This window comes from Chlamydotis macqueenii, chromosome 10 (assembly GCF_036417535.1).
Source record: "Chlamydotis macqueenii isolate bChlMac1 chromosome 10, bChlMac1.mat, whole genome shotgun sequence".
Taxonomy (NCBI): domain Eukaryota; kingdom Metazoa; phylum Chordata; class Aves; order Otidiformes; family Otididae; genus Chlamydotis; species Chlamydotis macqueenii.
The window spans coordinates 7,188,084-7,215,586 of record NC_141565.1 but is presented as its reverse complement, the minus strand read 5'-3'; the positions used below and the strand labels follow the sequence as shown (position 1 = coordinate 7,215,586).

The following is a 27,503-nucleotide window of genomic DNA, read 5'->3' as shown; positions in this document are numbered from 1 at the left end:
CGGCTCCCCCAGCCGTTTCCTGCCCGGGACGCGGCGGAGCTGGAGCGGAACGGAGCCGAGCCGAGCCGAGCGGAGTCATGACTCACCAGACCGGCATCCACGGTAAGAGGCGCCCGCCGAGCCGCCGGTCCCCTTCTCGCGGGGTGCCTGTTGCCTCGGGAGGGGATCCAGCGGAGACGCGCTCTGAGCATCCCCCGGCCCCGCCGCGACGGGATGCCGGGCGGCGCCGGTAGCAGTGATGGGGGCGGCGAGATGAAGCTTCCCGAAGGAACCGGCCGGTTTTCCTGCGAGTAGCCGCGGCGGGGGGGAGCACCGAGCCCGACTCAGAGCATCTGGGTGCTGGAAGTAGGGAAGGGGGTCTGGCTCTGGGGATGCTGCCGGTGAAGGGCTCTCCTGCATCCTTTGTCTGGGCTGATGCGCCCAAAACCGCCGTGACACCGCTCGTACCGGCGCTTTCTGCAGCGGCAGCACCTCCATTCACCCACACCCGCTGTGCCGCAGCCCCGCATCGGCCCCGGTCGCATCTCCCCTCCCTGCGGTGCTGCCGGGCCTCCGCGCGGGGGGTGCCGGAGAGCCTGAGGAAATTCCTGCCTGACCGTTGCCGTTGGATCTGGGGGGAAGCTCCCGGCTTTCTCCACTCTCTCTACAGGAGCAACCCGGCACCCTGAGACGCCAGCTTTCGCCTTCATGGGTGCATGACTGCGTCCTCACGGTATTTCCCCCCGCTCCCCGCTGCTACTCAATTAACAGTATTAATCAGGACTAGAGGTGCTGCATAATTTATGTAACCTGATCAATATGCGAGCTGGGATGCGAGAGCAGCCACTCTGAAGCCCTGCACCGTGCCGGTTGTGTGCGAATCCAGCACAGCTGTGTGCCCCGTGAAAGGAGCTGGGATGCCGGCCTCGCACCTCCCTTCCTCACGGCCAGCGCCTTTGTGCCAGGGCGCTGAGCTGGGGGCTGCTGTTCCTTCATGGCACGAGCATCCCTGTTGCTGGAGTGCCCCGTCAAGAGCATCCTTCCCTACAGATGCTCCTGAGGAGCCGCAGTTGAGAAGCGGTTAGCGACAGTGCTTTGGTGTTTCTCCTGCTTTGCTTGGGAGCGCTGGTAGCTGACAGCGTTTGAGTTCAGATTTGTTACTTCTAGTTTAAGTGGAAACACTGAAGTTCAGGCTCTGGTTGAATATTCCCTCAGCTGTAAAATAATAACCAAAAAAAAATAATCAGCAGGATGGACCCCAGCGCCCACCTGAGCTCTCGGTGTGCCCACTCTCCGGTGGGGTTTGGTGCAGGTGAACCCTCCTGCACTGCCTGCATCCCAAGAGGCTGCTGCCTGTTGCTCGCCACTGTGCCCATCCGCTCCCGCGTCGCCAATGTCGTCCTCCCTGGCACCGCCACGGGGGATGCGCTGGCTTGGCAGAGCTGATGAGCCGCTCTCTGGGAGCGCTGACCTTGGCTGCCCGCCGCTCGGCAAACCCTGCTGGGACCAGCGCTGAGAGTCGCTGTGAGTTGTCGTTGCCCATAGGACGTAACGTGCCCCGTCAGCAGCGATCCGCTGGAAAGGGGAACGGACTTGGACTTCCCCCGAGGAGCTGCAGCTGGTGCAGGGTGGGGACAGACTCAGCGCCTCTGCCCAGGCAGCAGATCCCCAGGCTGGGGGGGTTAAAAACCTCCCTGCAGTTGTGAGAAATAGCTTGTCGGGTGGTCTCGCTCCTGCAGCATCTTGGACACCTTGGGTGGCTGAGCTCTCCGGGTCTGCTCCTCCATCTCCTGCTCTGTGGTTGCTCTTCCGGGAAGCGGCTGTTTCCTCTCTGAATGCAAATCTGCCCCTCCAGCACCTGTGATGCTGAACTGGGGCACTCCGGGCTTTAAGGGAACCACCCCGGTGGGGCTTGTGGGGTCTGTCAGTCCCCCCGACCCTGGCACAGTGCTCAGATTAATTCCTTTTCTTGGCAGCCAGCGGATTCGATATCAGATGAGGAGCAGCAGTCCCACTGCTACTTTCATCCCCTCTGCTGAGATCTGGTGTTTGCCGAGGAGGAGGAGGGATTTTCCACATCTTCCAGATTTCTGGGGCCTCATTATTTTTGTGCGCGGGCGTTGCTTTGTGTTTTTTAATTCTCATTTCTCTGCTGCTTGCAGGAAGGTATCTGCTCCCAGGAGAATTGTCATCAGACCCGCCGGCTGGCTTAGGGGAGGTTTTGAGAGATTTTGGTCACCACCGTGGTACATCCAGGCGATGCGGTGGTGGGGGAGCCCCCAGAGCAGCCCCCTTCTGCGATGCTACTGAGTCATCCCAGTTTTGGGGAGAAGCAAGTGGTCCTCAGGAGGGGGAGTGATGGCAGCGCTCAGCCAGGGGTGTGGAGCTGCAGGTTTGGGGTGTTTAGTCAGAGCTGAGCCTTTCATGCAGAGGCAAGAGGCTAATTATTATTTTTTTTTTGGGTATCCGTGGCAGCTCCCGCAAAGGTGCTGGCAAGAAAACAGGGCTGCCATGGAGACAGCGGGGCTGGGGACGTGGCTGGAAGATACTGAGGGCTGCTGTGGGCTTCTCAGGGCTGGAAACCCGCTTTTTAACTGCAGCTGGGAGGATTCAACGAGTATTTTTTCAGTCCCTGTTCTGCCCTGAGGAGTGTTAGATGGGGGGACAGCATTCACTGTGCAAGTTTAAACCTTAGGAAGGCGATGCTGAACCAGGGCTTTGATGCTGGTGGGAAGTCATCTGCTTTCATTGCTTCTGGATACTCATTAACGACCTCTGGGTAGAGAGAAAAAGTCTCTTAAAGGGTTGTTGTTTTTTTTTCTTTTCATCTAGAAAGTAAAGAAATCAAATGCATGTTGTTTCTTCAACCAAAAAAAAAAAACCAGAGCTTGGTGCCTGCTCTTTCTGGGGGAGGTGGCAGACGTGGGGATGGGGAAGGACCCTCCCTCCTCTCCGTGGCCGAGCCACTGCTTTGCCCCAGAACTGGATCTTGCATTGGGAAAGCATCCGGTAGGAGCGGCTGTTTGCTTCAGGAGAAGAATAAGTGATGCGCGCGGGCAGGAATGATGTCAGATGAGGAAAAAAGGAGCAGAAAGGGGGGATCTGGGAGCTGCTGGGTCTGCAAAGGTCTTCTTCAAAAGCAGCCAGCTTCCTGGCTCTTCAGCGAGAAGAAAGCTGGAGAAGAAAGAAGGAGCTTCTCTCCCCATCCACCACTTCCTCAACCACTCTCTTCCCACCGTGCTGGGAGGCAGTCGTGGCTCCTGAGGTGCCTGGCCTCCTGAATTTTGTGGCAGGGATGCTGGGGGTAACCCCCTAACTGGGGATGTATTGTGCCATGCCATCAGCAGAGGAGGAGGAGGGATGGCTGGTCCGTGGCCCCTGGTGTCCACGGGGGACAGAGGGCACTGGGCTGCTGCCAGGGTGGTTTTGAGGAGCTGGTTCCTGCTTGTGAGCTCTTTTTTGGGGCCAGCACCCGGCTCAGAGGTCGACACCTTGCAGGCAAAGCAGGGCTGTGCACGCCTGGCTCTGGGATGATGCCGGCGGGACCCAACTGGTGCTGTCTGCAGGGTGGGCGCTGCCTACCCCGGGGCGAGGGAAGGGCTGGATAACTCCGATCCGAGTTGCCAAAGCGGAAAAAAGATGAGTCCTGGGCACACACGTGGAAAATCGGGTGTTGAGAAGCAAATGGCTGGTGTCAGGTGGGTGGCTGAGGGTCTCTGGGTGGGATTTGCAATAGGGACCAGGAGCTGTCTGCGTGAAATCCTGCAGGATACAGCCCAGCCCCGCAGAAAACTGGGGAAAAAAGTTTTCCCTGTGTCTTGTCTTGCTCAGATTTTATTTTTCCCTTCTTACTCTTTTCTTGTGATATCTGTAGTTTTTTTCCTTGAGAAAAGGTTCCCTGCAAGGACATTTTTTTCTTTTTTTCATACGAGAAATAAAATCCTCTTAGCGCTTAAACTGGCCGGCCGTGCCTGTCAGCAGAAAAGCGCTCTGCAGCCAGCACTGCGTGACGGAGTGACACTGGGACAGACTGGAAAGGGGGGATTTTAGCGGCAGCAACAGCTATTTTGTGCCTGTTGCAGTTGTGCCTTTCGCTGGATGCACTGGCAGGAGCCGGGCACATATGCCCATGCAGGGAAAGCGAGAGTGGTGCAGACGCCACCGCGTTTTATCCGTCAGCATCCTAACTGCTCTCTGGCCAGGGATCCCTGGAGCTTGGACGCAGGTTTAGGGCTGGATTTTTGGCAGAGTTTCTGCGCACGCCGCGCCCCGGACGGTGAAAGGGAAGCAGCCGCTTGGAGTGGCATCAACGTGGAGATTATGTCCAGGGAATGAAAGATTGATGGCCGGAGGCTCGGGTTTCCCGGCAGGAGGGCGAGGTGAGGCGATGTACTGAGCAAGGCATCCGTTTCAGGGAGCATGTATTATTGATCTGGGCGCTGTCACCAGGTTGAGGGGGGATTGGGAAGGGTCAAATAAGCCAAAAACCTGTTCTTTCCCCAAGAAGCGAGCGGGAGGATGGAGAGGTGCAGGGGCGGCAGTGCAGCCATCGCCTCCATCCCCATCCCTGTGGCGCTTCCCCGGGCACTGCGCGGGCGGCTCCGCTGGCATCCCCAGGGAGAGACCGGCCGTTGCTGTGGCTACGCTGCCATCGCTGCGCCGTGCCTCCATCTCTCTCCGGCCTCCGTACAGCCTGCCTCTGCTCACATGAGCAAACTGGGGCTGTAAACATCAAAAAAAAGGCTCGGCTTTAGGGGCGGCTTTTTGTGGCCACCCCCGTGCCACACCACGAGCTGCCCAGCCTGGGTGCCCTGGTGCGATGGCCACCGCCGCTCAGCCCTCCATCCCAAACAGGGGCCAGGTGCCGCGGGGCAGGGAGGTTTTGCGGTGCGAGGGGACCTGGGACGCGCTCTTAGCTGGCTGCTCCATGTGTTTTAATCCATGTGGGCGGCTCGTGAATAAGGGACAACTCATCTGTAGCCTACGAACAGGCAGGGGAGGGAGGTGTCGCACGACGCTGTGGCTGGAGGCGATTTTTGGGCTGCCACGGGAGCGTGGCTGAGGAGGCAGGGGTGCTTGCGCACGCCGCAGCTGGCAGGAGAGTCAGCAGCAGGGCTGCCTTGTGGAAAGGCCAGAAAGTTCCTCAAGATGCCACTGAGCTCACCCTGCCTCGAAGCAGCAGCATCCCAGGAGGGTTTTTGGAGACCTTTCAGGGCAGGGATGGAGGTGTGGTGACCTTCCCAGCGTTTAATCACCCTCATCGTGAGATTTCCCAAATGCCGAGGTGGAACCTGGTGTTTCCGACTGGAAAACCAGTGTAAGTTGCTCCTGTGGCTGACCGGCTCCAGTTCCTTCAGTCGCTCCTGCACGTTGTGCCTTCTGGCGTAGGTGCCGTCTGTCCTGCGCCTTGCTTCTCGCACGGTGCTGAGCCTGGACGTGATGTTCCTGCTGCGCCTCAGGCCTCGTCGGCACCAAATAATGTGGTCGTACTCTTGTTCCTGCCTTTGCAAATGACTTTGCCTGCAACAAGGTGAAGCAATTAACTTGTGATTTGGCTTGCAACTCATTTCTCTTTTCTGGAGCTGCTGGACCCCACCCTGCGTTGGTATATAGCTGGTCCTTCTTCTAGTTAGCCTACTCTGCCTCCTATTGAGTTTCATCCTATTTCTTTTTATTCCAGCCCATTTCTCCAGTCTCCTAAGAGAACGGTGAATTGTTCTCTGGTGTGCGCTTGCATCTCCTCTAGCTTCCCACCTTGTAGCTGCAGAAAACACTATTGCAGCTGCCAGAGGGGTTCCTGGACATGTGGACTAAACCTGGACCCACTGCGGGTCCCCAGGAGACCTTGTTCGATCCGACCTCTGACACCTTCTAGAGTGAGTTGCCCGTGCCAAAGAGGTTCTCCGCCTCCAGGTTTCCGAAGCTGACTTCTTGGAGACTCTTAGAAAGCCGAGCTGAGACCCTTGAAGCCCCCAGGTCTGTGGCTCTGCTGGAGGAAGCTAGGTTGATCTCATACTTTGCTCTTGGTAGGTCGCTCCTGGCTGTAGCCCAGTGTCGGTTTGTTTCTGGATTATTTGTTCCAGGATTTTCCAGGAGTCCATGTCAAGAGGGTGAGTTGGAACTCGCAGGTCCCCCTCCAGTCCCCAGCCCCATCACTCCTCCCTTCCCCATCCCAACACAAGGCTGCTCACAGCTGGCCCCGTGCATTGGCCGTGCTGATGAGTGCCCAGCACCTGCTTTCCCACCTCGCCTTGTTGCCAAATGCAGAAGTTGATAACCAGAAAAAGAAGCTGATTTTTGTGATTTCCCCACATATGGGTTTTTCAGCCCTTGGGTTGGGTCCTGGAGACTTCCCGGCGTGACAATGCTTTGAGGCAGAGGTAACGCCCTCCTCCATCTCCAGGGTAAGGTGTCCTCCTGGCCTTTCTTCCAGAGGCAGCTCTGGCATTTTATATTACTATTTCAGGCACGCAAGCCATCTTGTCAAGTCTGCCGTGCCAATTAAGTCGTAATCGTGCTGTAATGAAGCAGTTGCTGAGCTCATGCTGAAAACCTTCGCTAGCTCATTCCTCTCCTTCCTCGCTGCCTCTTGGCTGTGTTGCGAGAGACAGAAGGTGATGTTGAAGATACCTTGGTGATTTTTTAATTTAAATAAAAATTGCTTTTTTATTGTTATTTTTTATTATTTCAGCGGAATTAAAGCTCCGAAGCCTGCTCTGAGGTTTTTTTGAAAGCTTGGCCGCTGTCTCATCTGGAAAGCATCTCTCCCCTTGGCAGACCTTGCGGTATTTCCCGTCGTGTGCCCGGCTCCTCCGGCAGCATCCATACTTCTCCCCACCCCTGAAACCTCTCCACACCTACACAAGTCCCGGTGCTTGGCCGTCACTTGTCAATCACTCAACTGCCAATCATCCCAGCTGTCCATCCAATACTTCTGGGCTCTCCTAGCGTTTCCAGGTGGGCTGAGGGGTTACGTTTGCCCAGCTTCCTGATTTTCCAGACCCTTGTGCCTCTTTGGATGCTAGAAATGACAGGGTCAGGCCGGAGGGATTTGCAGGCCCATTAGCACTGCAGCGCTTTCCTCTTTCTCCCCCGCAGCTGATGCTACAGAAATATCCAAGACTGATGTTATTCTCTGCTATTTTGGCAGTGGAACAGGAAAAAGCTTAATGCTTACGAGGAGCTTTTGTCTCCTGCACAAGGCTTCCTGGATGTATAGATGTCTCCTTTTTTTTTTTTTTTTTTTTTTTTTTTTTCTCTCCTCCTCTTCCGCCTTGTGCATTTGCAATAGCCACAGATGCTGCCGGAAGGAAAGAGCCGCTCTCAACAGGGAAAGGGGCTAAAAATACCAGAGCAGCCTTGGGTGGGAGCTGCGGGAGCAGGCTGGGCTCCCAGCCGGCACTGGAAGAGGGTGAAGGTCTGTGCGGGAACTGGGGGAGCCGCGTGCCTTAGTGCTGGTGGAGGGAGGAGCATGGTGGCCCTGCGTGTCCCTTGGGGGAGCGGTGGCCAACGTCCTCCCACAGCGCTGCTGGGGGGCTGCGCGAAGGGTGCTACTCGCCGCCGGTGGGAGTGAAGCGGGATGGATACGGCCCTTGCCGGCAGGGGATGGCTGCTCTGGCCACCGCGCCTTTCCAGCTGATGTAGCGGTGGTTTCTTTGCGAAGTGCCTTGGCCGTGGATGCTCCCAGGCTCTGGGGACCAAAGCAGGGCTCCTTCCTGCTGCGGGCTGCTCCGGCACGGTGATCAGTAACGGGGAGGCGGCACAGCAAAGCACCAGGAGCCGGGGGCTGGTGACAGTGACTCCGAGCATAGATCCTGGTGTGGACTAAGAGGGGTGTCTGCCCGCGTCTCTAATCTGTGCAACGCCGGTTTCTTTAGTGTTTCTAACAAGCACGGTGCTGCCTGTGTCTTTGAACTCGCAGGGCCTCCTTGGCGGGGTGGCCGCACACGGGAAGGGGCTTGGGTGTGTGATCGAAGGGGCTTCCAGGGAGAGCTGGGCTGGGAGATGTTCCTTGTCCAGGGGCTCCGCCCCTCCAAGCCACATCTCTTGGGCATTCCAGCAGCACATCCCGGGTGGGATGGGGAGCTCGGCACCAGTGATGCTGTGGGCTGCCCCTTTAACCTCCGCTGTTCCCTCCTGGTAGGACGCCAGACCGGCTGCTGGTGCTTGGTGCTCAGGGAGGGGGGATGAGGAGGAAGGTGGCTCCCCAAAATGCTTCCCAAAAGCCTTCTGCAACCAAAGCCTCATTGGCTTCGGAGCAAAACCGCTGGGGCTGTTGCCTTTCCTTTCTCCAGGGGCTCAGCTTCAAACCAGTGCCTCCAGTTTGGGGTCGTGCTGGTCCCCAGCTGCCTCGGGAGCTACATCCCCACCGTGTCATGAGCGCGGGACGTCACGGCCTTTCGGGACATCATCCAGCCACCCCCCGTATGCAAACCCTGCCGCTCTGTAAAGCGAATAAACTTGTCACTTGAGCTCTCCCTGCCTGCACCGGCCAAGCCGTCGTCTAAATTTGGGTGATTATGTTCACCCAGGCCAAGTATCAGGTTCTCTGGATCACATGCGCTCCCAGCTGCTGTTTAACTCTGACGCCTTGGGGAGCCGCAGCGCTTCGCTCCCAGCTGTTTGCGTTTTGTATTATTTATTTTTATAATTTTTTTTTTTTGAACCAGTGACTTTATTTTTTTAAGTTTTAAATTTCTGCCCTGCCAAGTTGCTCACCAGCCCGGCTGGTTGCCGAGCAGCCCAGTGCCGGCTTTGAGTGCTAAATCTGATCACGATGTTTCTGGTTCTTTCAGCCACCACGGAATTAAGGGACTTTTTTGCCAAAGCCCGGAACGGTTCAGTTCGGCTCATCAAAGTCGTCATTGAGGATGGTAAGTCTCGTTTTTAACCGCTTTGATTTACGCCATGTCATTTATGCTCTGTTTTGCTTCTCTTCCTTTCCTCTCCACTGCTGCGGTGCCAGCTCATGTTTTTGGAAACCTCGAGGAAAATCCCGCTGGGACTCCCTGGCGCGTGGCAACCTGGAGCTGAAACACAAGCCCAAAATTTGGGCGTGCTGGGGAGCAGCTATTGGAGTCCAGGAGCAGTGACTTAGCTGGTGGACCAGTGTTGGTGTCTGGCTTTGGTGCTGGGCTCGGTACTGGGCTCTGGGGGTTTTTCCTGCCACTGCGTTGAATTTTGTTACGGGGAGCCCCTTGAGAAGCTGCTGCAGGTGCCGAGGGACTGTGGTCGGGGATGATGAGCAGCATCTTCCTCCTTGGATGTGGCGTCCCATGCCAGGCAAGGAGATGCTCTGGGCGGGAGTGAGCACAGAGCTCAGCATGGGGCCCCAGTTGCATCCCCCCAAAACCCACCCCAACCCATCCCAGCCCCTGCTCCTTGCGTGGGGCTGCCCCTGGCCCGGTTTGCAGACTGGCACCAACCCACCCGCGTTTGCCCCGTGGGGAGGTGCCTTTGGGTGGCTCTGCATCTGTCAAGGCAGCAGAGCAAAGCACTGATTTGGCGTCCCGGCGAGGAGCCTCTGCGGTGTAGGTTTCCCGTTGCGTGGCCCCGTACAATTGCATATGGATGACTTGTTTCTCGTGGCAGCGGGACCTTAGCACCCTGCCAGGCTGCGTCGCCGCATCCCTCGGGTGGGCTGCCAGGACCGTGCTGTAGATGCTGAAGTGGACGTGGTCGTAAGGAGCCCGTGCCGGCCTTTGGAGGGGCTGTGAAGCCTCATTTGGAAGAGCAGTGTGACTTGAAACACTGGGACACAGCAGAACCTCACCGCGAGGTTCTGTGGTGTTGGCTTTGTCCTCAGCAAGGTCCCTGTGTGTTGGAATGTGACCTCTATGTTGGTTTTTTTGGAGCATCTTTGACAATTTTGATTTTTTTTATATATATTTTTTTTTATTTTGCTCTCTTGGCTCCCTTTGCTTTTAAAAACTGGGAATTAAGTTTGTGTTAGGATAGATGCTTTGTGCTCCCCAGCCTGGCTCTCCCACCCTGCCAGCTCCTTTCCCCTGGCCTGGGCTGGCCATGGGCAGCTCTGGAGAAGCTTGGGTGTCTGCAGAAGCCTCTGAGATGCAGTGGAGCCTGAGGTTCCTGTGGGTGGGCAGGTGGAAGGAGGAGAGCCGGGACCACCTCTGTGCTGAAGGACTTGATCTGCTGGGGACAAAGTGGTGGTGGTCCCACTAGCCTGGCTCAGGGACCTCCCGTCTGCCTGCCCTCATCACTTGGGACAAGATGCTTGCCCTCTCTGGGCCACCGCTCTTCTGTAACACAGGGGACATCAGCCTGCTGCTGCCCACCAGAGAAGGACCTTTGGGCAGTGATGAGCGGCCAGGCAGATGTCACGACAGCCAGACTCAAACACGCTGACCGTGGAAGGGATGTATCCCAAGCCAGCTGCCCTGCCTGCACAGGGGACGCGGAAGAGAAGCCTCCAGCTCTCTTCGGTGGCTTGCAGAGGACCTTCTGACCTACAGGGCATTTGTCTTGGGGCGTTTTGGAGCGTTTCCACCCTTTGGAGCGGGCAGCAGCAGGTGGAAGGAGAGGAAGATGGTGGAGGGAGCTTGTGGTGGATGCTCTGTGTCCGGGCATCCCCAGGACAGCGGCTGTGGCCGAGCAACCCTTCGGGAGCCCTTTGAGCTGATGTCACCTTCAGGGGCAAGCCAGGAGAAGCTGAGGTTGGATGGAGAAGGTGTGGCGGAGTGATTCCCTGGCATGAGAGCAGCTTGTAGTCCAAGGTATTTTTAGGTGATGCTCTACTTCTCGCTGTCGGGGGGTTCCTGGGCAAGGCTGGCTCTGCGGCCTCCCTGGTTGGGCGCGTTTCTTTGCGAGCAGGCGAGGCTGCGCGCTGAGCTTTGCGGGCTCCCGCGGCGCCTGCCAGGGCAGCAGGCAGGGCTGCCTTGTACGGGCATTTCGGAGCGAGGCCGCCTGCCTGCCGCTGAGCGCTGGGGCACCTCAAGGGCCAGAAACGCTCCCGGCTGCGCTTTTTCCAGCAGCGGTGCCCTGCAGGAACAGAGCCTGAAATAGCCGGCGCTGAGAACGATGCTGCGCTGAAAGGCGGCTGCTCCGGGTTTCCCTTTCCCAATGCTTCCCAGGGAGGAACGTTTGGCCCTGTGGGAGGCAGGGGGATGAGCGGCTCCTCCAGCCCAGGGGGAAGCTGGAGGCTGCCAACTTACGGCGGCACGGCCGGGGTCCGGCTTGGGCACAGCCCGGGAATTGCCTGGAGGGACCCGGCACCGATTGCCTCATGCGTGAGGTGTCGGGATCTTTGGCAGAGGCACCCGTGAGCTGCCAGTGGGTTCGGCCAGGCAAAGTTCCTTGCAGTCTCTTTGGGATCCCAGGTCTTTGCGCTGCACAAACCCGTTTCAGGGCTTTATGTTTAGTTTAGGGGTACATTGAGGTTTTTACGCTTTTCTTTGTCCAAACAGGTAGTTTTACTGAAGGTAAAGTATTTTCAGCACATTGTTCCTCCGCTGTCCTTGTCATTGTACTGGGAGCATGCGCCCCTGGTGCACAAATAGTTATGGGTTCAGCGTGTGACGGCGGACGCCGTTGCGGGGTGGTGCTGGGCGGGGAAGGGCTACGCTGCTGTCGACCGGGGAAAGCAGACATGGGAGTAATTCATCCCAAACGCTTTGCCCCTCAACTGTTTTTCTTCAAAGCTTTCCTGCCACGGGACTCGGAGCTGCTGAGCTGGGTGGGTTGGGAGGAAGAGGGCTGTGCCGCGGCCAAGGGCTCCGGGCTCCCCGTGGGCAGAGGTCCAGGCAGGGCGCGAGCCAGGCTGAGCACCCCCTTGAGTGCCAACTGTCCAAGGCCCCAACTCATTTCGCTTTGGCACATCTCGATTTTCCTACATCTTGTTCTGAGTCCCGACATCTCCGCCCAGACCTTTCTGCATCTAAAAATGGAATAAAAATACAGGCTGTTTTCCAGGAACCTGCGCTGACAGTCTCCAGCACCGTTGCTTTTCCATCCAGCCATCCCAAAGCTTGGTTGACCCTCACATAGGGGGGTTCCATGTTCATATGATGCAGCATTTAAATCCCAGCCGAGCGCTGCCCGGCTCGCAGGGCTCTCAACCCGGCCACCACTTGTTCAGCAGCTGAAAAAAAATACCCTCCAGATATTTGAGACACTACCACGTGTGTGAAATACGTAGCTTGCTTCCAGAGGCTGGGGCTCTCCTGGCAGCGTGGTCCTCCCCAGGCTGGGGTCTCTGGGCCATCCCTGCGGACACGGGTTTCACGTATCAGCTCTGATTTTTGGCCTCTCTGACGTTGTGGAGAATCCGTTGAGAGCAGCTTTGGCCCGTTGCCCTGGCTTTTGCTGTGAGACCTTTGTTTTTTTCAGCACCTCGTGTCCTTGGCGAGGTGTTCTGGTGGGGTGGAGGAGGTCTCGCCTTCCCCCGTGAGCAAGGAGGGATGCTCACGGCAGGGGGAGCAGAGCTGATAGAGGCTGTGAATGGTCACCAGGGAGGAGACCTCGGCGGTGAGGAGCGTGGGAAGGGAGGAGATGGTTGGCGGGAGGCGGTGGGACACTGGCACACAACCAGCCCCTCCGCAGCCTTGATGGCATCTCCTGGGGGGTTGTTCCTGGGGGTGTGCTCTCCTGCCCGTGACTCGAGATCATCATTTGTTTCTCTGCAGGGCGGCAGTGTTGTCGGTGCTGGAGCAGCGATGAGCCCTTCGACGAGCCATCCTGCAAGGTCAGCCTTGTCTTCATCTAACGCCGCCTTTCCCATCTTCTCCTTCCAGAGCAGCTCGTGCTGGGAGCCCACAAAGAGCTGTCCCGGCGCTGGGACGCCGACTACGACGCCTTCGTGCTGCCGTTGCTGGACGAGCAGCAGCCGTGCTACGTGCTGTACCGCCTGGACAGCCAGAACGCCCAGGGCTACGAGTGGCTTTTCATCTCCTGGTCCCCCGACAGCTCGCCGGTGGGTACCACGGAGGGCTGCGACGCCCCAGCGCGGGTGGGGGAGATGCTGGCCAAGCTGACTTTGCGCTGGGGCTGAGGAGGAGCGTTCACACCCTCCGTTGCCGTGCTCCGGTTAAGGAGAAGTGGAGACTGCTTTGGGGAGGGGGGAATTTTTTAAGACACTGGGACTGTGTCTTAAATTTTAGGAGGAGGTGGAGGGACTGGGGCGTAGAGCGGGGAGTGGTATGGACCAGGGGGCTGGGGTGGAGACGTCCCACGGCCGCTCTGGCTAAAAGCATCTCGGGGAAGAGCTGGGACTGGCACCGACTGTCCCGGCCACGCAGCCAGCCTGGCCCCGCTCCGCGTGAGGCCTGACGCAGGGCGGCTGCTGGCCCAGCTCCAGGCCCCGCTCCAAAATCAGCCTTAAGAAGGGCCGGGCGGGTGCTTCCCTCGGAGCCGCGTGTGGCCGGGCCGGCATTGACACCTGCTGGGCTGGAGACGGTGTCGGAGAGCGGGCGCAAAAGGGCTGGGGGGTGGGCTGGTGGGCTGGGGGAGGTCAGCGTACGGCTCGGAAAATGCCGTCTTGTTCAGCGCATCTCCATGTGTGTATACACACACATATCCACCTCTCTATATATTTGTTATATATGTTATATAATCTGTGTGCTGTATAGATTTGCTGCCAGGTTAATACATGCACTTGTCATATATAGAATCACAGAATCACAGAATGGTTTGGGTTGGAAGGGACCTTCAAAGGTCATCTAGTCCAACCCCCCTGCAAGGAGCAGGGACATCCCCAACCAGATCAGGTTGCTCAGAGCCTCATCCAGCCTGGCCTTGAACGTTTCCAGGGATGGGGCCTCCACCACCTCTCTGGGCAACCTGTGCCAGTGTTCTACAACCCTCAGTGTAAAAAATTTTTTCCTAATATCCAATCTAAATCTGCCTCCCTCTATTTTAAAACCATTACCCCTTGTCCTATCACAACAGGCCCTACTGAACAGCCTCTCCCCATCTTTCTTGTAGGCCCCCTTGAGGTACTGGAAGAAAATATATGTGAAAATATATAGATTTGTTATATATATAACAAATACATGTTAATATTATATATTATTTTATATATTATAGCACACGTGTGTTAAAAAGACCCTCTGCAGTTTGTTGAGATATATCTAATATATATTATTGTATACACACACGTATATACAGTTGTAATGATATATAATTTTATGTGTGTGTGTACATGTCTACATTTGTGTCAGGTACATACACATGTATTTATATAATAATATATAGTAACAGATAATTTTAATATATATTTCTCAACAAACTGTGGAGGCTCTTCCTGCAAAAGCACGGTGCGCCGAGGAGCGCTTGCCAAAGCTGTTCCCCGTGTTTTGCAGAAGAACGATGCAAAAGAAGCGCCAAGAGGTGAAAGTCCCCTTTAGGTGACTCCGGCAGTTTTTTGCGCCTGCTCGTACCCGGGTGGGGGTGAGAAAGGAGAAACGATGTGCTGGAGCTCTGGGCTGGGAAAGCAAAGCACAGGATAAACCTGCGGATTGGGGGCAGCACTTGGCAAGGTTGCGCCCTGGAAATTATATTCCCTGGCCGCTCCCTTCCCAGGGATGCTGCGGTTGGAAGTGAGCCTGGATAAGAGCTAGGAGGTTGTTCCCAGGGAGGGCTGAGGTTTGCGGAGCCGGTGGTGGGACAGCGGCCACGAGCGCTGGGCGCCTCTCACGCGGAGGTGCTGCTCTCCAGTCGTGCCGTGCGGGATGCTCCCCTCTGACTGCGCGTGCTGCCTCCCTCCCCTCGCAGGTCCGGCTGAAGATGCTGTACGCTGCTACCAGGGCGACGGTGAAGAAGGAGTTCGGCGGGGGGCACATAAAGGACGAGATGTTTGGAACGCTGAAGGTACGGTGGTGGTCCCTGGGCAGCCTTTTGAGTCCAGCCCTGAGCTTCAGCAGCCAGCCCTGGGCTCGATGTGGGACGTGGGATGCTGGCATTCGGCGGGAACACCGCGGAGGTTTGTTCCTCGCGCTGCTTCAGTCCCTGGGGTGGCCGCTGCTGCTTTCTCGTGCCCGCGCTGCTGCGGTCGGTCTGTGATGGAGACCATGGAACGGGTGGGAGGAAGGCTCAGAAGACATCCAGAACTTCACTCTGAGCAGGAAGAGAAGCACCACGTGGTGGCAGTGTCACTCTGGCCACGCCAGGGTTATCCGGCTGCCTTAGCTGGAGGTTTCTCCTTCACTTCCATGGGATTTTCACAGCAGGAGTGGCATAGCCAGGAGAGACCCCACGGCTCTGTTGGGTCGCTCAGACACAGCCTCAAGGCTGGGGGCACCTTCAGCCCCATGGCGGTAACCATCCCCTGACACTTCCCTCGTCCCTGTCTGCAGGAGGACGTGTCCCTGAGCGGTTACCAAAAGCATGTGTCCTCCTGCTCCGCCCCGGCCCCGCTGACCGCCGCTGAGCAGGAGCTCCAGCAGATCCGCATCAACGAGGTGGGTGACCGCCGGCCGGGGGGAAGGAGCCCGAGAGCCTCGTGGTGCGCAGGGGTGTGGGGTGCGGGGGTGTGTTTGCTGCTGGCTGTGTGGGAGCGAGCGTCCCAGCATCCAGCTGAAGGAGATGGCTCATTTTTACTGAGCTCTCTTGTACCTCTGTGTTTTAACCCGTTCCTGCCCTCCCCTTGGTGGCATAAAGAGGAATTTAGACTTTTTTTTTTTTTTTTTTTTCCTTGCTAGAACATGAGCTCAGAGCTCCATTTCACTCGCTGTAACTGGCAGTCAGAAGACAGTTTGAGGCTGAAAGCCCGCAGCAGTCTCTAACCTTTAGGTACCAGGGCAACAGCCAGAGCTTGGTCTGAATTTGGAGGAGAGGCAGGAAGAACTCAGACTTATTTCTGGGCTGCAGCAGCCTCCTTTCCCATACTCTTCCTCTGAGGCTATAAATATCAGGGATGCTGTCCTGAGAAATACAGATCTTACCCTAAATTTGGGGGCTCATGTGCTGGAAAAAGATGTGGAAGCGGCCCAGGGTAGGGTTGGGGCAGACAAGGCTGTAACACCATCATCTCCCTGCCAGCATCTCGTGGCACTCGTGCCAGCCCCTGTGGTGCTGCAGAACACCAAGGCTGGGGCGGGGATTGGCTTGCCGGCTGGGAATGCCACCTGGAAGCAGGATTTTGTTGGGATGGGAGGATTTCATTTGGATGCTGTGGAAAACCTTCTTCTAGGGAAGCATCCCGCTGTCTTCCGCCTGTGCTGGGGCTGTGGGGCTCACGGGTGGATGAGGATGTACCTGGACCGTGCGAGGCCAATCAGCCTAATGGCATTAATTAATGGCAAATGATGAGGCAGGAGCTTTCCACCTGCCAAAGCAGGTCTGGGGGTGGTGGCATTGAGAGGCGTTTGGGAGATGCCACCAAGGGGTGGTCCCCACCACGTGGATCTCCGCGTGGGTATCCCAGCTGCCAGCCTGGAGGGGATGGGCAGGATTTGTGCTGGAGGGTCTGAGGTGGTGCCTACACGTGGATAAGAGGGGGATGGATGCTGATGGTGGCTCTGCGGCTCGTTTGGCACCTTTGGGCATCTGTGCCGTCACCTTGGCTGGCCAGTGCTGCAGGATTAAGTAGTTTTGGGGGATTTTTTGGCTGTGTCTTGCAAAGTCATGTGGCCCAGGTAAGTGGTGCTCGTGGTGCTCGTCTTCTGGTTGATCTGCTGTGCTCTGCTTCCCACCCTCGCCTTTGTGAGATGTGGCTCCTGGGCAAAGGTGCTGCTGCCGTTTCATTTGGCTGGGGGTTATTTTAAAGATATTCTGTCCCCTGTGTCAGCCTGGCCACGGGGAGTGGTCACTGGCATTTAGGAGGAAAGGAAAATGGGTGTATTTTTGCCTGTGGATTTAAAAGTGGGAAGTGGCCGAGTGCTGGGTGTGCTGAAGGGTCTCTGTGTTGGTGCAGGGACTGCGCTCACTCAGCCCCGGGCACGGAGCAGGAGGTGCTGGGAGTTACAACGCAGGCGCTCGGTGCCATGCTCGGTGCCACGCTCACCTCCCCAGGGCGGGGAAACGCACGACTCTGCCAGGAATGCAGCTTGGAGCGAGTTTCTGGAGCCACGCTGCGCGTTGCCTGCAGGCTTGCAGGGTCCTGGCACGTGTGTGCGCGTTGTGCACAGGCTGCGGGATCCTCGCACCAGCGTGTGCGTTGCGGTTTCGCTCGGAGGAGCAGACCCAGCGCGTGGGAGCGAGCAGACGGGGCTGGCAGCGACCTGGGAAGCAGCCCCTGGGCAATCCCGAACCTCAGCACTTCTGCGTATCCGCCCCTGCCCTCGCTAGCGGTTTGGGACCCTGCGTGTGCTCCGGGGTTCCACCAATCCGTTAGGATTCTGGAAGTGACACGAGGGACACAGTTTTGTTAAAAGCCACCAAGTGCTTTGCTGTGCCCCCTGCGTGCAGGTGCAGCTCTCCTCTCCTCCAGTGCTGTCGATGCACGAGCCTCCGAGATGGCACCCAAGTTTGCGGTCTTCACCCCAAAAGGTGGCCGCATTCCTGGGCTGGCAGAAGCTTCCTGCGATCCCCCTCAGCCACCGGATGAGTGCGGAAAAGGGATGAGAGGGGAAAGGCAGCAGCAGCACAGGAGGAAGGAGGAGATGGCCGCATGGCAGCGACTTCGGGGCCAGCACATCGGCCCTTTACACCGAGATGGGAAGGACCGGGGTTTGCACGTCCCCCGGGAGGGTGCCCGGCCTTTGGTAAAGAGAGTTTTAGGCTGCATGAGCCACGCTTCCCCTGTGCTTTGAGGATTGCGTGGACAGACACGATGTTGTGAGCTACCCTTCTCCTTGATGAGTGGGTGGGAGCTCGCAGAAATTTGCTGTTCTCTTTGTTATATATCTATACATTTTAAATAGCTGGAAAATGCGCCACCAGCTTTACTGAGCTGGAAGTTGTCAGCAGACCGTGGGCTAAGAAATGGCGTTGGATTTGGCGTTGAGCTGCCTTAACACCCACGAGTGGGACGTCTTCCTAGAAGCATCGCGGGCTCAGAAACAGGGAGGGGAGGCAGGCGTATCGCGTCGGCAGGGCCGTGGGGGAGAGGAGGGCAGCTTTGGGGCTGAGGGATGAGGCAGAAGAATGAAGAGGAGCTAAAGGTGGCCGTGCAATTGCGGCGTTGAGGGTTGTCATTCGTAGCTGCCCCATGGTGTTGGTGGGTGGGTAGAGCAGAGGCTTTGCCAGAACTGCGCCTCTCCACAGGGCAGAACCGGGCGAGCTGTTGTGCGTCCTCTGAACCCCTGCGCGCTTGCCCTCGGGCGCTTGCTGGTGCCACGGGACTGGGGAGTGGTGGGACAGCAGAGCCTGGAGCTCAGCTGGACCTCTTGCCCACCTCTGAGTAATTATTTCCCGAGAGCTGCACGTTCACACCCTGTTCATCCTCCAGGATGCCGGCATGGATAGAGACTTTGGTGTTTTTTTCCCCCCAGACTTTTAGTATGTGCTGTTTGGTGGAGGACAGCCCAAAATCTATTGCTGCAAGTGCTCAAACTCCTCCAGACCCAGGTTGGAGGCACTGTGGCTGGGGAGCCGGCAGGAGGTGGGGCAGGGATGGGCTCTGCGTGGGGCTGTCAGCGGAGACGCTGCATGCGGAGCTGCTGGGGCCGGGGCTCTCCCTCCCGCTCCTCCCCAGCGCTGATGTCTCCTGTGTCATTTTTTGCTGCTCTCCCTGCCTGCGCTGCCAGGACCTGCCTTCCCTGGCCTCCAGCAGAGAGATGGTATGCCTCCATCCTCCCAGCATGTCCGTGTGTCCCCCTCCCCTTCTCGTTTCACACGAGACCCCCCTGCTCCGTCCCTGCACGGGGTGCCGTTGACGGTGTGTCTCCTCTCCCCACGCTGGCAGGATTCCCGTTCCCAGGACTCGAGCACCGAGATGGTAGGCTGCTCTGCCCGCTTGATGCCTGGTTTTCCCTTCTCCCAGTGGTGTTTCTTCTGCATGCTCTGCTCCGAGCACCCCGGGTCCGTCACCTCCCTGGGGTGTGGGTGCCGCGCGGGGCTGCTGTAACGAAGGGCAGCTCGTAATGAGATGTACCTCGGTGCTGCTGAGCTGTTCTTGAGATGTGAGCTAAAATTCCTGCATTTCTCTTGGCATGCCTTGATTTTTCTTCCTTTTCTCTATCAGGGGGAGGGGAGAAAAAAAAAAAGGCTGGACTGTCTTTATCCAAAATGCCCCAATCTGATCCCAAAGGAAAGGGACCCACGCTCACTGCAGAGCACCTGGGTTGGCGTTGCTGGACTGTCTGCCTTGTGTGGGGGTCTGGAGGTGGGATGGGCTCCTCCGCCGTCGGGGTGACGCCGTCTCCCTGTATTCTGTGGCAGATGGTGGGGGGCTGTTGCTGCTGCCCATCGCTGGTAGAGTACCCCGGCCCCGAGGAGGTATGCCGCGCCTGCCGCGTCCTGCCCCCCTTCCCCGCTGCCGGCTCGCAGCACCCTCCGGCCCCGCTCAGGGACCCCCAGGTTGCGTCTGAATGGAGGCAGCCGGGGTGATGCGATGCCTCCGCAGTCTCTTTCTCCCCCCTTTTTGAAGTGGGGTTCAGCCTCCTGGAACAGGAGTTTTTGCTCAGGGCATGGGCAGCAGCCTCTGCCTTGCAGGGGCTGTGGGGAAAATGGCAACCGGAATCTTTCCAAGCTGTGGATCTCTCACTTCCCAGCTCTGGTGTCAGAGGGGCTGCCTGTCTGCTGCAATTAAACCCCCCGAGGGGGGGCTTGCCCTCCTCACCGGCGGGACCCGTGCAGCTGAACACTGTGCTTCCCCCGTCGCCCGCAGGTTGCGGTGGGAGATGATGGGAGACGGACACACACCGGCGTTGGTCACTGCATCCCTGGCAGGGACACACTGGGAAACACTGGTTTTGAGATGGTCTTTGCTGGGAGTGAAGCGGGGGGGGGCGCAGGGATGCATGGCTGGGGCCGGGTGATCTTCTGGCACAGCGGTACGGTGACAAGCGTCGCTGCCCTGAGCCTGGCTGGCTTCTCAGTGGTTTAATGCCATGGTCCCCGTGAGCTGGCTGTCGGGCAGCTCCTTGGATGAGCAGCCTTTTGCCACGGCACCAGCTGGTTTTCCTCTCTCTCCATTCCCCACCCTTTGCCCATCTCTGCCCTGACGCTGGGGGTGGTCTCCATCCCCAGGTGAAGACGGAGATCAGCGTGGAGAGCAAGCACCAGACCTTGCAGGGCCTGGCCTTCCCCCTGCAGCTGGATGCTCAGCAAGCCATCCAGGCACTCAAGCAGAAGAAAATTAACTACATCCAGCTGGTAGGTCCTACCGCAGCTCCCCCGCACCCCGCTCCCCGGCTTCTTGCTGCCACCCCTCACTCCCATCGGCTCCCCTGTCCCCTCTGTCCTTCAGAAGCTGGATCTGGAACGGGAGACCATCGACCTGGTGCACACGAGCCCCACGGAGATCACTGACCTGCCCAAGAGGATCCCCCAGGACTCGGCTCGCTACCATTTCTTCCTGTACAAGCACTCGCACGAGGGAGACTACCTGGAGTCTGTCGGTGAGTGCCTCAGCACTGGGGGCAGCTGGCTCCAGTGCTGGTCCTCGCTCTCCCTGGACCATCGCTCGCACGGGGAGCAAGTGGGAATGGTGCAGCAGGGCACCTCGAGTCTGTTCCCGTTTGCCGTCCTCCCGTGGTGGGCGCTGGCAAGTCCTTTGGTGCCGAAAGAGGCCGCTGTGTGGGGTGCAGGGCTCTCCAGGTGCTGCCGTGGAGAAGTTGTGCCGCCGTTGTGTTGCAGGCACGCCAGAGCCAGGGTAGATTTGGGGAGGGGTGATGGATGGGATGGCTCGCCTTCTGCTGCTGAGTGGGCTCGGGGCTGGAAAAGCCGTGTCTGGGGTGGGATGCGCCAGCCCGGTGCTCCCTGGCTACGAGCCTGGCCAGCACCACAAGCCCCGCTCTCTCCTCGCAGTCTTTATCTACTCCATGCCCGGGTACAAATGCAGCATCAAGGAGCGCATGCTCTACTCCAGCTGCAAGAGCCGGTTGCTGGACACTGTGGAGCAGGAATTTTGCCTGGAGATAGCCAAGAAGGTAAGCGTGAGCCCGCCCGGCAGTGACGGAGCAGGGACCCCGCAAGGGAACTGCACAGCCATAGTCCGGCCCTGCTGGTGGGCTTGTGGGCGTCAGGGGCCCCAAAGATGGGTGTCGAGACCCTGCTGACCCCACCTCTCCATTCCCGGGCGCAGATCGAGATCGACGATGGAGCCGAGCTGACGGCGGAGTTTCTCTACGAGGAGGTGCACCCCAAGCAGCATGCCTTCAAGCAGGCCTTCGCCAAGCCCAAGGGGCCGGTGGGGAAGCGGGGACAGAAGCGGCTGATCAAGGGGCCGGGCGAGAATGGCGAGGACAGTTAGATCCCGCAGGACCGGGCGGTGAACGGACAGCATCCCCGCGGCGCTTCCCGGCTTCCTCTCTGCTGACCTGGGGATCTTTCCCTCCATCTCAGCCCTTTTTTTTTTTTTTCTTTTTTTTTTTTTTTTTTCTTTTCCTTCCTCTCCCCACCTTCTTTTTCCTATTTCATTCCTTTTTTTAACCATCAGGATGGCTTGTTGTACCCGGGGGAGAGTGATGGGAAGGGTTCGGGATCGTTGGTGTTTTTTTTCCCCGTGTCCCTGTGCAAGCCCTGGGGCTGCCGGGGGTGGATGGGGGCAGCAGGGCCGTGTCCCCCAGCCTTGCTCCTGTCTCTCCCGGGGTCCCAGCCGCCGCTCGTGGTGTCCCCTGCGTGACTGAAGGACCCGCTCGCCTGCAGGCTGCTCTATGCAAAGGGAAGGGGATGGTGTTGGGGATTCCTGTTTGAAAAGAGAAAACGCTTCTTCACCTGCTCCCTCAGCCCCCGGATTTTGCTCCCCCGTCCCGCTCTCGGTGTGCGCAGCCCCTCTGCCCCAGTCCCGGAGCGATCCTGCACCCCCTCAGGGTGCGGGCAGGACCCCTCCCTGTGGGGTGGGCTTTGCTGGCAGGAGTTTGTCCCTGAGGAGGAGGAAGGTCTCCCCTGAGCTCAGCCTGGCCCTGGAAAAAGGTCCCTCTGCCTTTGGGCGATGTTTGCATCCCCTTTTTGACCCGCCCCCCCCAGTCAGGATTTTCCCCTTGGAGGGAGCCGTTACAGCCCTGACTTGGCCCCAACCCTGTTTAGGATGGAAGCTGTGGGGGGGTCCCTGGGTCCTGTACCCCCTACTGTCACCCCCCTGGTTTGCTGCTGGCTCTCTGGTCTGGGGCAGCCCCATGTCTTAAAAAAAATCACATGGGCTACCCCAAATCCTTGCATGGGGAAGCATGGCAGCCGCTGCGTCCCCCACCCCGGGGACATCCCCGGCCGTCAAGGGCCAGCACCGGCTCTAAGGGATGCGCTTGGCCCTGCGAACTGGGCTCCACTGGGGGCTTTGGCAGGGCGAGCGCCTTGCTGCTGGGTACCAGCGAGGGCTTGAGAGTTGCCTGTCTCCCTGGGGAAGACGGAAGCGCGGTCGGTGAAACCTGCCCTCTGCCTTCCTGCTGCCCCTGGGAGCGGGCCGAGGTGGCCGTGGCCTCGGCAGAGCAGGAGCCGGCGATGAGGGGGTTGAAGCTGGGGGGAGCAGAGCACACTGTACTGAACGCTGTATTTTCTAAAGAATAAAGTATTTTTAAAACAGTCTGATGCTCCTCAGAGGTCCCCTGGGTTCCCCAGGTTTGGGTGTTTAGCAGGCGCTGGAGCCGCAAAGCAAATTGCTTGGATATCGCTAGCCGGGCGCCGGGAGCCTTCGTAGCCTGCCTGCGGCCAGGTCAGCGCTGTGCCGTGTCTTGGCTTTACTCGCTGTGTCTGGGATGAGGTGGAGGATTTGGGAACCTGCATGTAAAACACCACTATTCCCAGGGGGAAAAAAAAAAAAGTTTAATACAAAAAAAAAAAAGCACCAGCCCAGCTGAGTTTCCCTTTGGCACAGAGGAGGAGGAGGAGGAGGGAAGATGCTGCCATGCGTGGAGCAGGAGAGGTCCCTCTGCCTATAATTACTGATAATCCTTCAAATACACTGAAAACACTGGAAAAAAAACAGCTGGGTGGGCATTAAAAACTAGAATGGGGAGGAAAAAAACCTGGTGAAAGAGATTTGCACCGTAAACAGGATTAAAGCTGCTGCTGGGCTAGTGGGAGTCCCCCAGGGTGAGCAAAGGGGCTCAGCTGCAGTGGGGAGACCCCGGCCACTCCCCACGGTGCTTGGGAGGGGGCTGGGACCCCCCCACGGCAGGGGGACAGCCAAGTCCCTCCTTGGCAGGGACAGGTGGTGGCTGTGCAGCTGGAGAAGACATATCTGTGCGGGCAGGTCCCCCCGTTGATCCTCCATCCCAATGTCACCAAGGCTGCCAGAGGCCAGCTCCTGTGGTGACAGCGTGGGCTGACACCACCAGAGTCGTTTGACAAGCTCACTCACCCTTCTTTGGATCCTGCTCCCCTTCTTTGCTCAGTAATTTCTAAAGTTGCCTAAATACTGAAAGGGACTGAGGGGTGTCCCTCATTTCCTAACCGCCCCTCTCACTGCAGATCCCCAGCTGGGACCCCATCCCATCCCATCCCATCCCATCCCATCCCATCTTGTCCCTCCTGTCCCCGCTCATCCCACCCCACCCATGTCCCAGTTGCAGACCCAGAGGGGCCACCAGCTTTTCCAGTCATGGTGGCCAGCAGAGTCTCTAGGGTCTAATATAAGGGTTGGGCACAGGAGGCTGCTTCTCCCAAGCACAGCCTGGCAGGCACACACCATCTGGCTCTGCTTTTGTGAAGCTTAGAATCACAGAATGGTTTGGGTCAGAAGGCACCTTCAGAGGTCATCCAATCCAACCCCCCTGCAAAGAGCAGGGACATCCCTGACTAGATCATGTTGCTCAGAGCCTCATCCAACCTGGCCTTGAACGTTTCCAGGGATGGGGCATCCACCACCTCTCTGGGCAGCTTGGGCCAGCGGTCCACCACCCTCAGTGTAAAAAATGTCTTCCTAATATCCAGTCTGAATCTACTTCCTTCTATTTTAAAACCATCACCCCTCGTCCTGTCACAACAGGCCCTGCTGAAGAGTTTCTCCCTCAAGCTTGCCAGGATTTAGGCCAATTTACAGCTCACCCTCAGCCAATTTTGGTTGAAAATTAGTAGACTAGGATCTACAGAGTGGGACGGGAGGGGACTGGAGTGGGGCAGGAGAAGGAGAGGAGCTGAAGAGCTCGCAGGTGGAGCACCGACTGCAGTGCGTGCCGGGTTCCCTTCGGAAAGCTGGTTACAATGCCAATGCCAGCTCCACACCGAGCGGTTCCTGGGGGGAATTAGAGCACTCACAAATCCGCTGCTCACGAACTCACTGCTGCCTCCCAACCCCGCATCCCTACACCCAACGTACACGTGGGAGGTCACACAAGCATCAACCCCACTCTTTTCAAGATTTGAGCTAAAAAAAAGTCTCCCCTGCTGTGTACCCAAAGCCCTGGGGTTCAAAGCAATGCTTGGGAAACCCACTTGTGGCCAGCAGCCACTGGTGCCACCTCAGGGCACGCGTGCTGGGGACAAGGCCACCCCATCACAGCATTTGCCTAGCCGGGGAGGGACAGCAGAGCACAGTCAGCTTCCGAAAGAGGAGGCAGCTGTGGGTGGATGGGGAGAGCATCCCCGCAGCCAGCCCAAGCGCTTGGGTTTTTCACGGCTCACAGCCTCCACGTCAAATGAGCCACGGGGGAAAGGATGGGACCAGGATGCTTTTCCCTATGGGGTTCGCAAGTGGAAAAGCACAAAGAGCAAAATCTCAGAAGAGAAACTCCTTTGGCTTCTGCTCCTCCGAGAACCAAAGCAGAGGAGCTGCAAAGGAGTCACACCTGGTTGTGAGATGAATGTGTGAATTGAAAGAGCCACTCGCATCTGGGCTGTGAAACCACAGGTGCCGGTGGGAAAGGGAGATGGGTTCTCACCCTCTCAGGAGCTCCGTGCCCTGCCGAGAGCCCGGCCTGGGGGATGGCAGCCAAGAGGGAGGAGGGTGCAGGAGCAGTGGAGGGATCTTTGCCCAAGGAGGTAAGTGTATCCAGGATCAGCACCCCATGTGCGAGCCTGGGGATGCGGGTGGAGGGAAGGGAGCTGGATGTAGCCTGGGGGTGATGAGGGTTTGGGATCAAGCTGGAGGGTGGCTGGGGCACAGAACATCTTAAATAATTGGGAGCCCAGTCATGCTGGTGCTGGGCTAGTGGCCCTGGGCCAGGGGCTGCCCTTGTGTGAGGGTTCAGTTCTTGTGCTGGCACCAGCTCCAGCCCGGCCAGTGTCTCCCAGAGCTGTCTACTCGGGTGAGAGCGATTTACCTGCCCAAACTGCAGCAGTTTGCAGTGGGTCCCCACTTGCATTCCCACTGGTGGTGGGGCAGGGGACTCATGTGCGGTCCTTTTGTGAGGAGCTCCCTGCTGCCCTTTCCTGGGGAGCAGCAAACATGGCTGTTGCCCCCTCTGTGTCCCCCTGCCCCGTGATTGCCAAGAACTGGGCTTTTCTGTCTGCTGAGGTGGCCAAACCAGGCAGCCAAGGGAGGGCTCCTGTGCTGGGGCTGGCGGGACCCCCATGCAGTGGGTAGGAGGTCTGCGGCAGCAGCATCCCTTCACAACTCCTCACGGAGTTGGAGAACTGGGGGAATTCTTCTGCTGGAGGAAGGGGCGTTGTTGGGAAGGGCAGCTTCTCCCCACCCCGTAGAGCCTGCCACCTCCCTGGGGAGCATCAGCAGCGGACCAGGCTCCGCTGGGGCTCAGGGAAATCCCGGTAGTGGGGCTTGGCTGCTTCCTTCTGCGCCCTGGGATGGATCTGAGGGGAGAGCAGGGCTTGAGATCTCTGATGCTGTGAATATTTCCCTGCATTAGCAGCCCGCTCCTGCCTAAAGCACCCTGTCTGTCCCGCTGCCATCTGTCCCTCCAGCTAGGGACGTTAGCAGTCATCCCTGATGATTGAAGGCTTTGCTAAAGTTATAAATATTATCTAAAAGCAAGTGTCCGTTCAAGGCATAACCCCAGACTGATGCGTAGCTAGATGGCCCATCTGAACACAAGAAAAGCAGGAGGTTCATCCCAGTGATGTGGTTATTTGTCCATGCTGCTGGAGTTTGCAGAGCCAGACCTACTGTGTGCACCCACCTGGAGCGCGTGGGAGGCGGTGGTCCTGCGAGGAGTTCAGCCTGGGTTTTTAAGAGGAGTAAAGCATGGGTTTGCTTTTTGGGAGCAGGAGAGGAAAGGTCTTTCGGGAGCTGAATGCACCCTGAGAGAAATGCATGTGGTGAGCCACCAGTGTGGGCTGTAAACCACCCATCACCAGGCAGGAGCCCCTTCCCTGAGCTGCGGGTATCGAGGAGCTCGTGGGGATTTTGGAGCCCTGGCACATGGGGCAGAGACAAGCTGCATGGCCCTCCCTGTGCCAGGAGAGAAATCCTGTCAAACATGAGTGCTGGGAGACCGAGCAGGGGCTGAGGGGCTACAGCGCGAGAGATGTGCCCCAAAATAAATGGGTGCAGGGCACCAGGGATACAACAGCTGCAGATCTGGTGGTCTTAATACTGCTCCTATTATTATTATTATTATTATTAATATTACTGTTGCTGGCTAGGAGATAGCGTGGGCTTACTGGGTGAAAGCTGCAGCAGTGAGAGCAGGCACTGGGAATGGTTTTCAGGGCATTTTTTTCCCCAGGAGGGTGTTTCAGCAAAGGGCAGCTGGGGCTGGGTGAGATGAGTGAACACCTTGCACAGCCCAGCAGCCGTGACAGCGTCCTCCTTGCTCCTGCGGCAAAGTCTTGCCAGTGGGAGAAGCTGACCCTGGCCTGATGAGCTATTTTCAGTCCAGTTCCCTAAAGAAGTGAAGGTCATGAGCTCGTGATGCTGGTTTCCTCCTTCTGGGCTGAACCCATGGGTTGTATTCAACCACCCACAGCACACAGCAAAGGGCTTGGTGGAAAACAGAGGCCCCAAAAAGCTTCACGAACATTAGCAGCTCTGCTAATTAACGGTCTCTGCCCGGTGGGACTGCGCAGTGGGCAGCGGCAGAGTGGGGAGCAACTGGGTGGAAGGCACCACAGCCTGCTTAGCCCAGCACCCAGTCCTGGCTCCGGTAGGAAGAGCACACTCCTGATGCTCCCTCCCAGCAAGGGGGAACACGTGCTCCAGTTTGCATTTGGGATGTTTTCACGGCCCCTGTACCGCCTGGGGTTTCTCTGTTGTGTAAACAGGTTGAGAAATGGAGGTGGGTATGAGTTAAGGGCTATGCAACATTCAGCTAGATGAATTATTTTTGTCCCAGACAAACATTAGCAGTGGCTTTATGGCTGCGTTCTTGCTTGCTTACTCTGCCAATGCCATGGACCATTTGTCTCAGACTTTAAACATCTTTTACCGATTACTTCCTCTATTATTTTTCCAGAAACCAAACTAAAGCTTACATAACCATCCCTAGTTATGCAACCCACCATTCAAGTTTGGCTTGCTGGGAAACAATGTGTGTTTGTTTTCTCATTCTTTGCCCTTTTCATTGGGGGAAATGTATCCTTTCTATGTGTCATTGGATTTGTCTTTCTTTTGCAGTTAAGCGATGGATTTCCGC

The 27,503-nt window shown here is 57.6% G+C and overlaps 1 protein-coding gene across 4 annotated transcripts; it reads left to right on the top strand.

The window, feature by feature from the left end:
* Positions 1-4: 4 nt before the first annotated feature.
* TWF2 (twinfilin actin binding protein 2) lies at positions 5-21,404 on the top strand. Of its 4 annotated transcripts, XM_086755284.1 has the most exons (10): positions 5-102; positions 8,775-8,852; positions 12,729-12,907; positions 14,707-14,802; positions 15,288-15,392; positions 18,779-18,811; positions 20,065-20,190; positions 20,285-20,435; positions 20,845-20,966; positions 21,122-21,404. In XM_086755284.1, the coding sequence occupies exons 1-10, from the start codon at positions 78-80 to the stop codon at positions 21,287-21,289; spliced, it is 1,083 nt and encodes a 360-aa protein (XP_086611410.1). In that variant the 5' UTR covers positions 5-77; the 3' UTR covers positions 21,290-21,404. The 4 variants fall into 4 exon arrangements, with proteins under 4 accessions (XP_086611410.1, XP_086611408.1, XP_086611407.1 ...); XM_086755282.1 differs by lacking the exon at positions 18,779-18,811; XM_086755281.1 differs by lacking the exons at positions 5-102; positions 18,779-18,811 and adding an exon at positions 665-1,059.
* The last annotated feature ends 6,099 nt before the right edge of the window (positions 21,405-27,503 follow it).

Bases quoted from the DNA above. Each gene is read 5' to 3' on its own strand.
- TWF2 (XM_086755281.1), top strand. From the start codon at position 897: ATGCCGGCCTCGCACCTCCCTTCCTCACGGCCAGCGCCTTTGTGCCAG. The intron at 1,060-8,774 runs GTTAGCGACAGT...TGGTTCTTTCAG, and splicing joins GGAGCCGCAGTTGAGAAGCG to CCACCACGGAATTAAGGGAC. The intron at 12,908-14,706 runs GTGGGTACCACG...CTCCCCTCGCAG, and splicing joins GGTCCCCCGACAGCTCGCCG to GTCCGGCTGAAGATGCTGTA.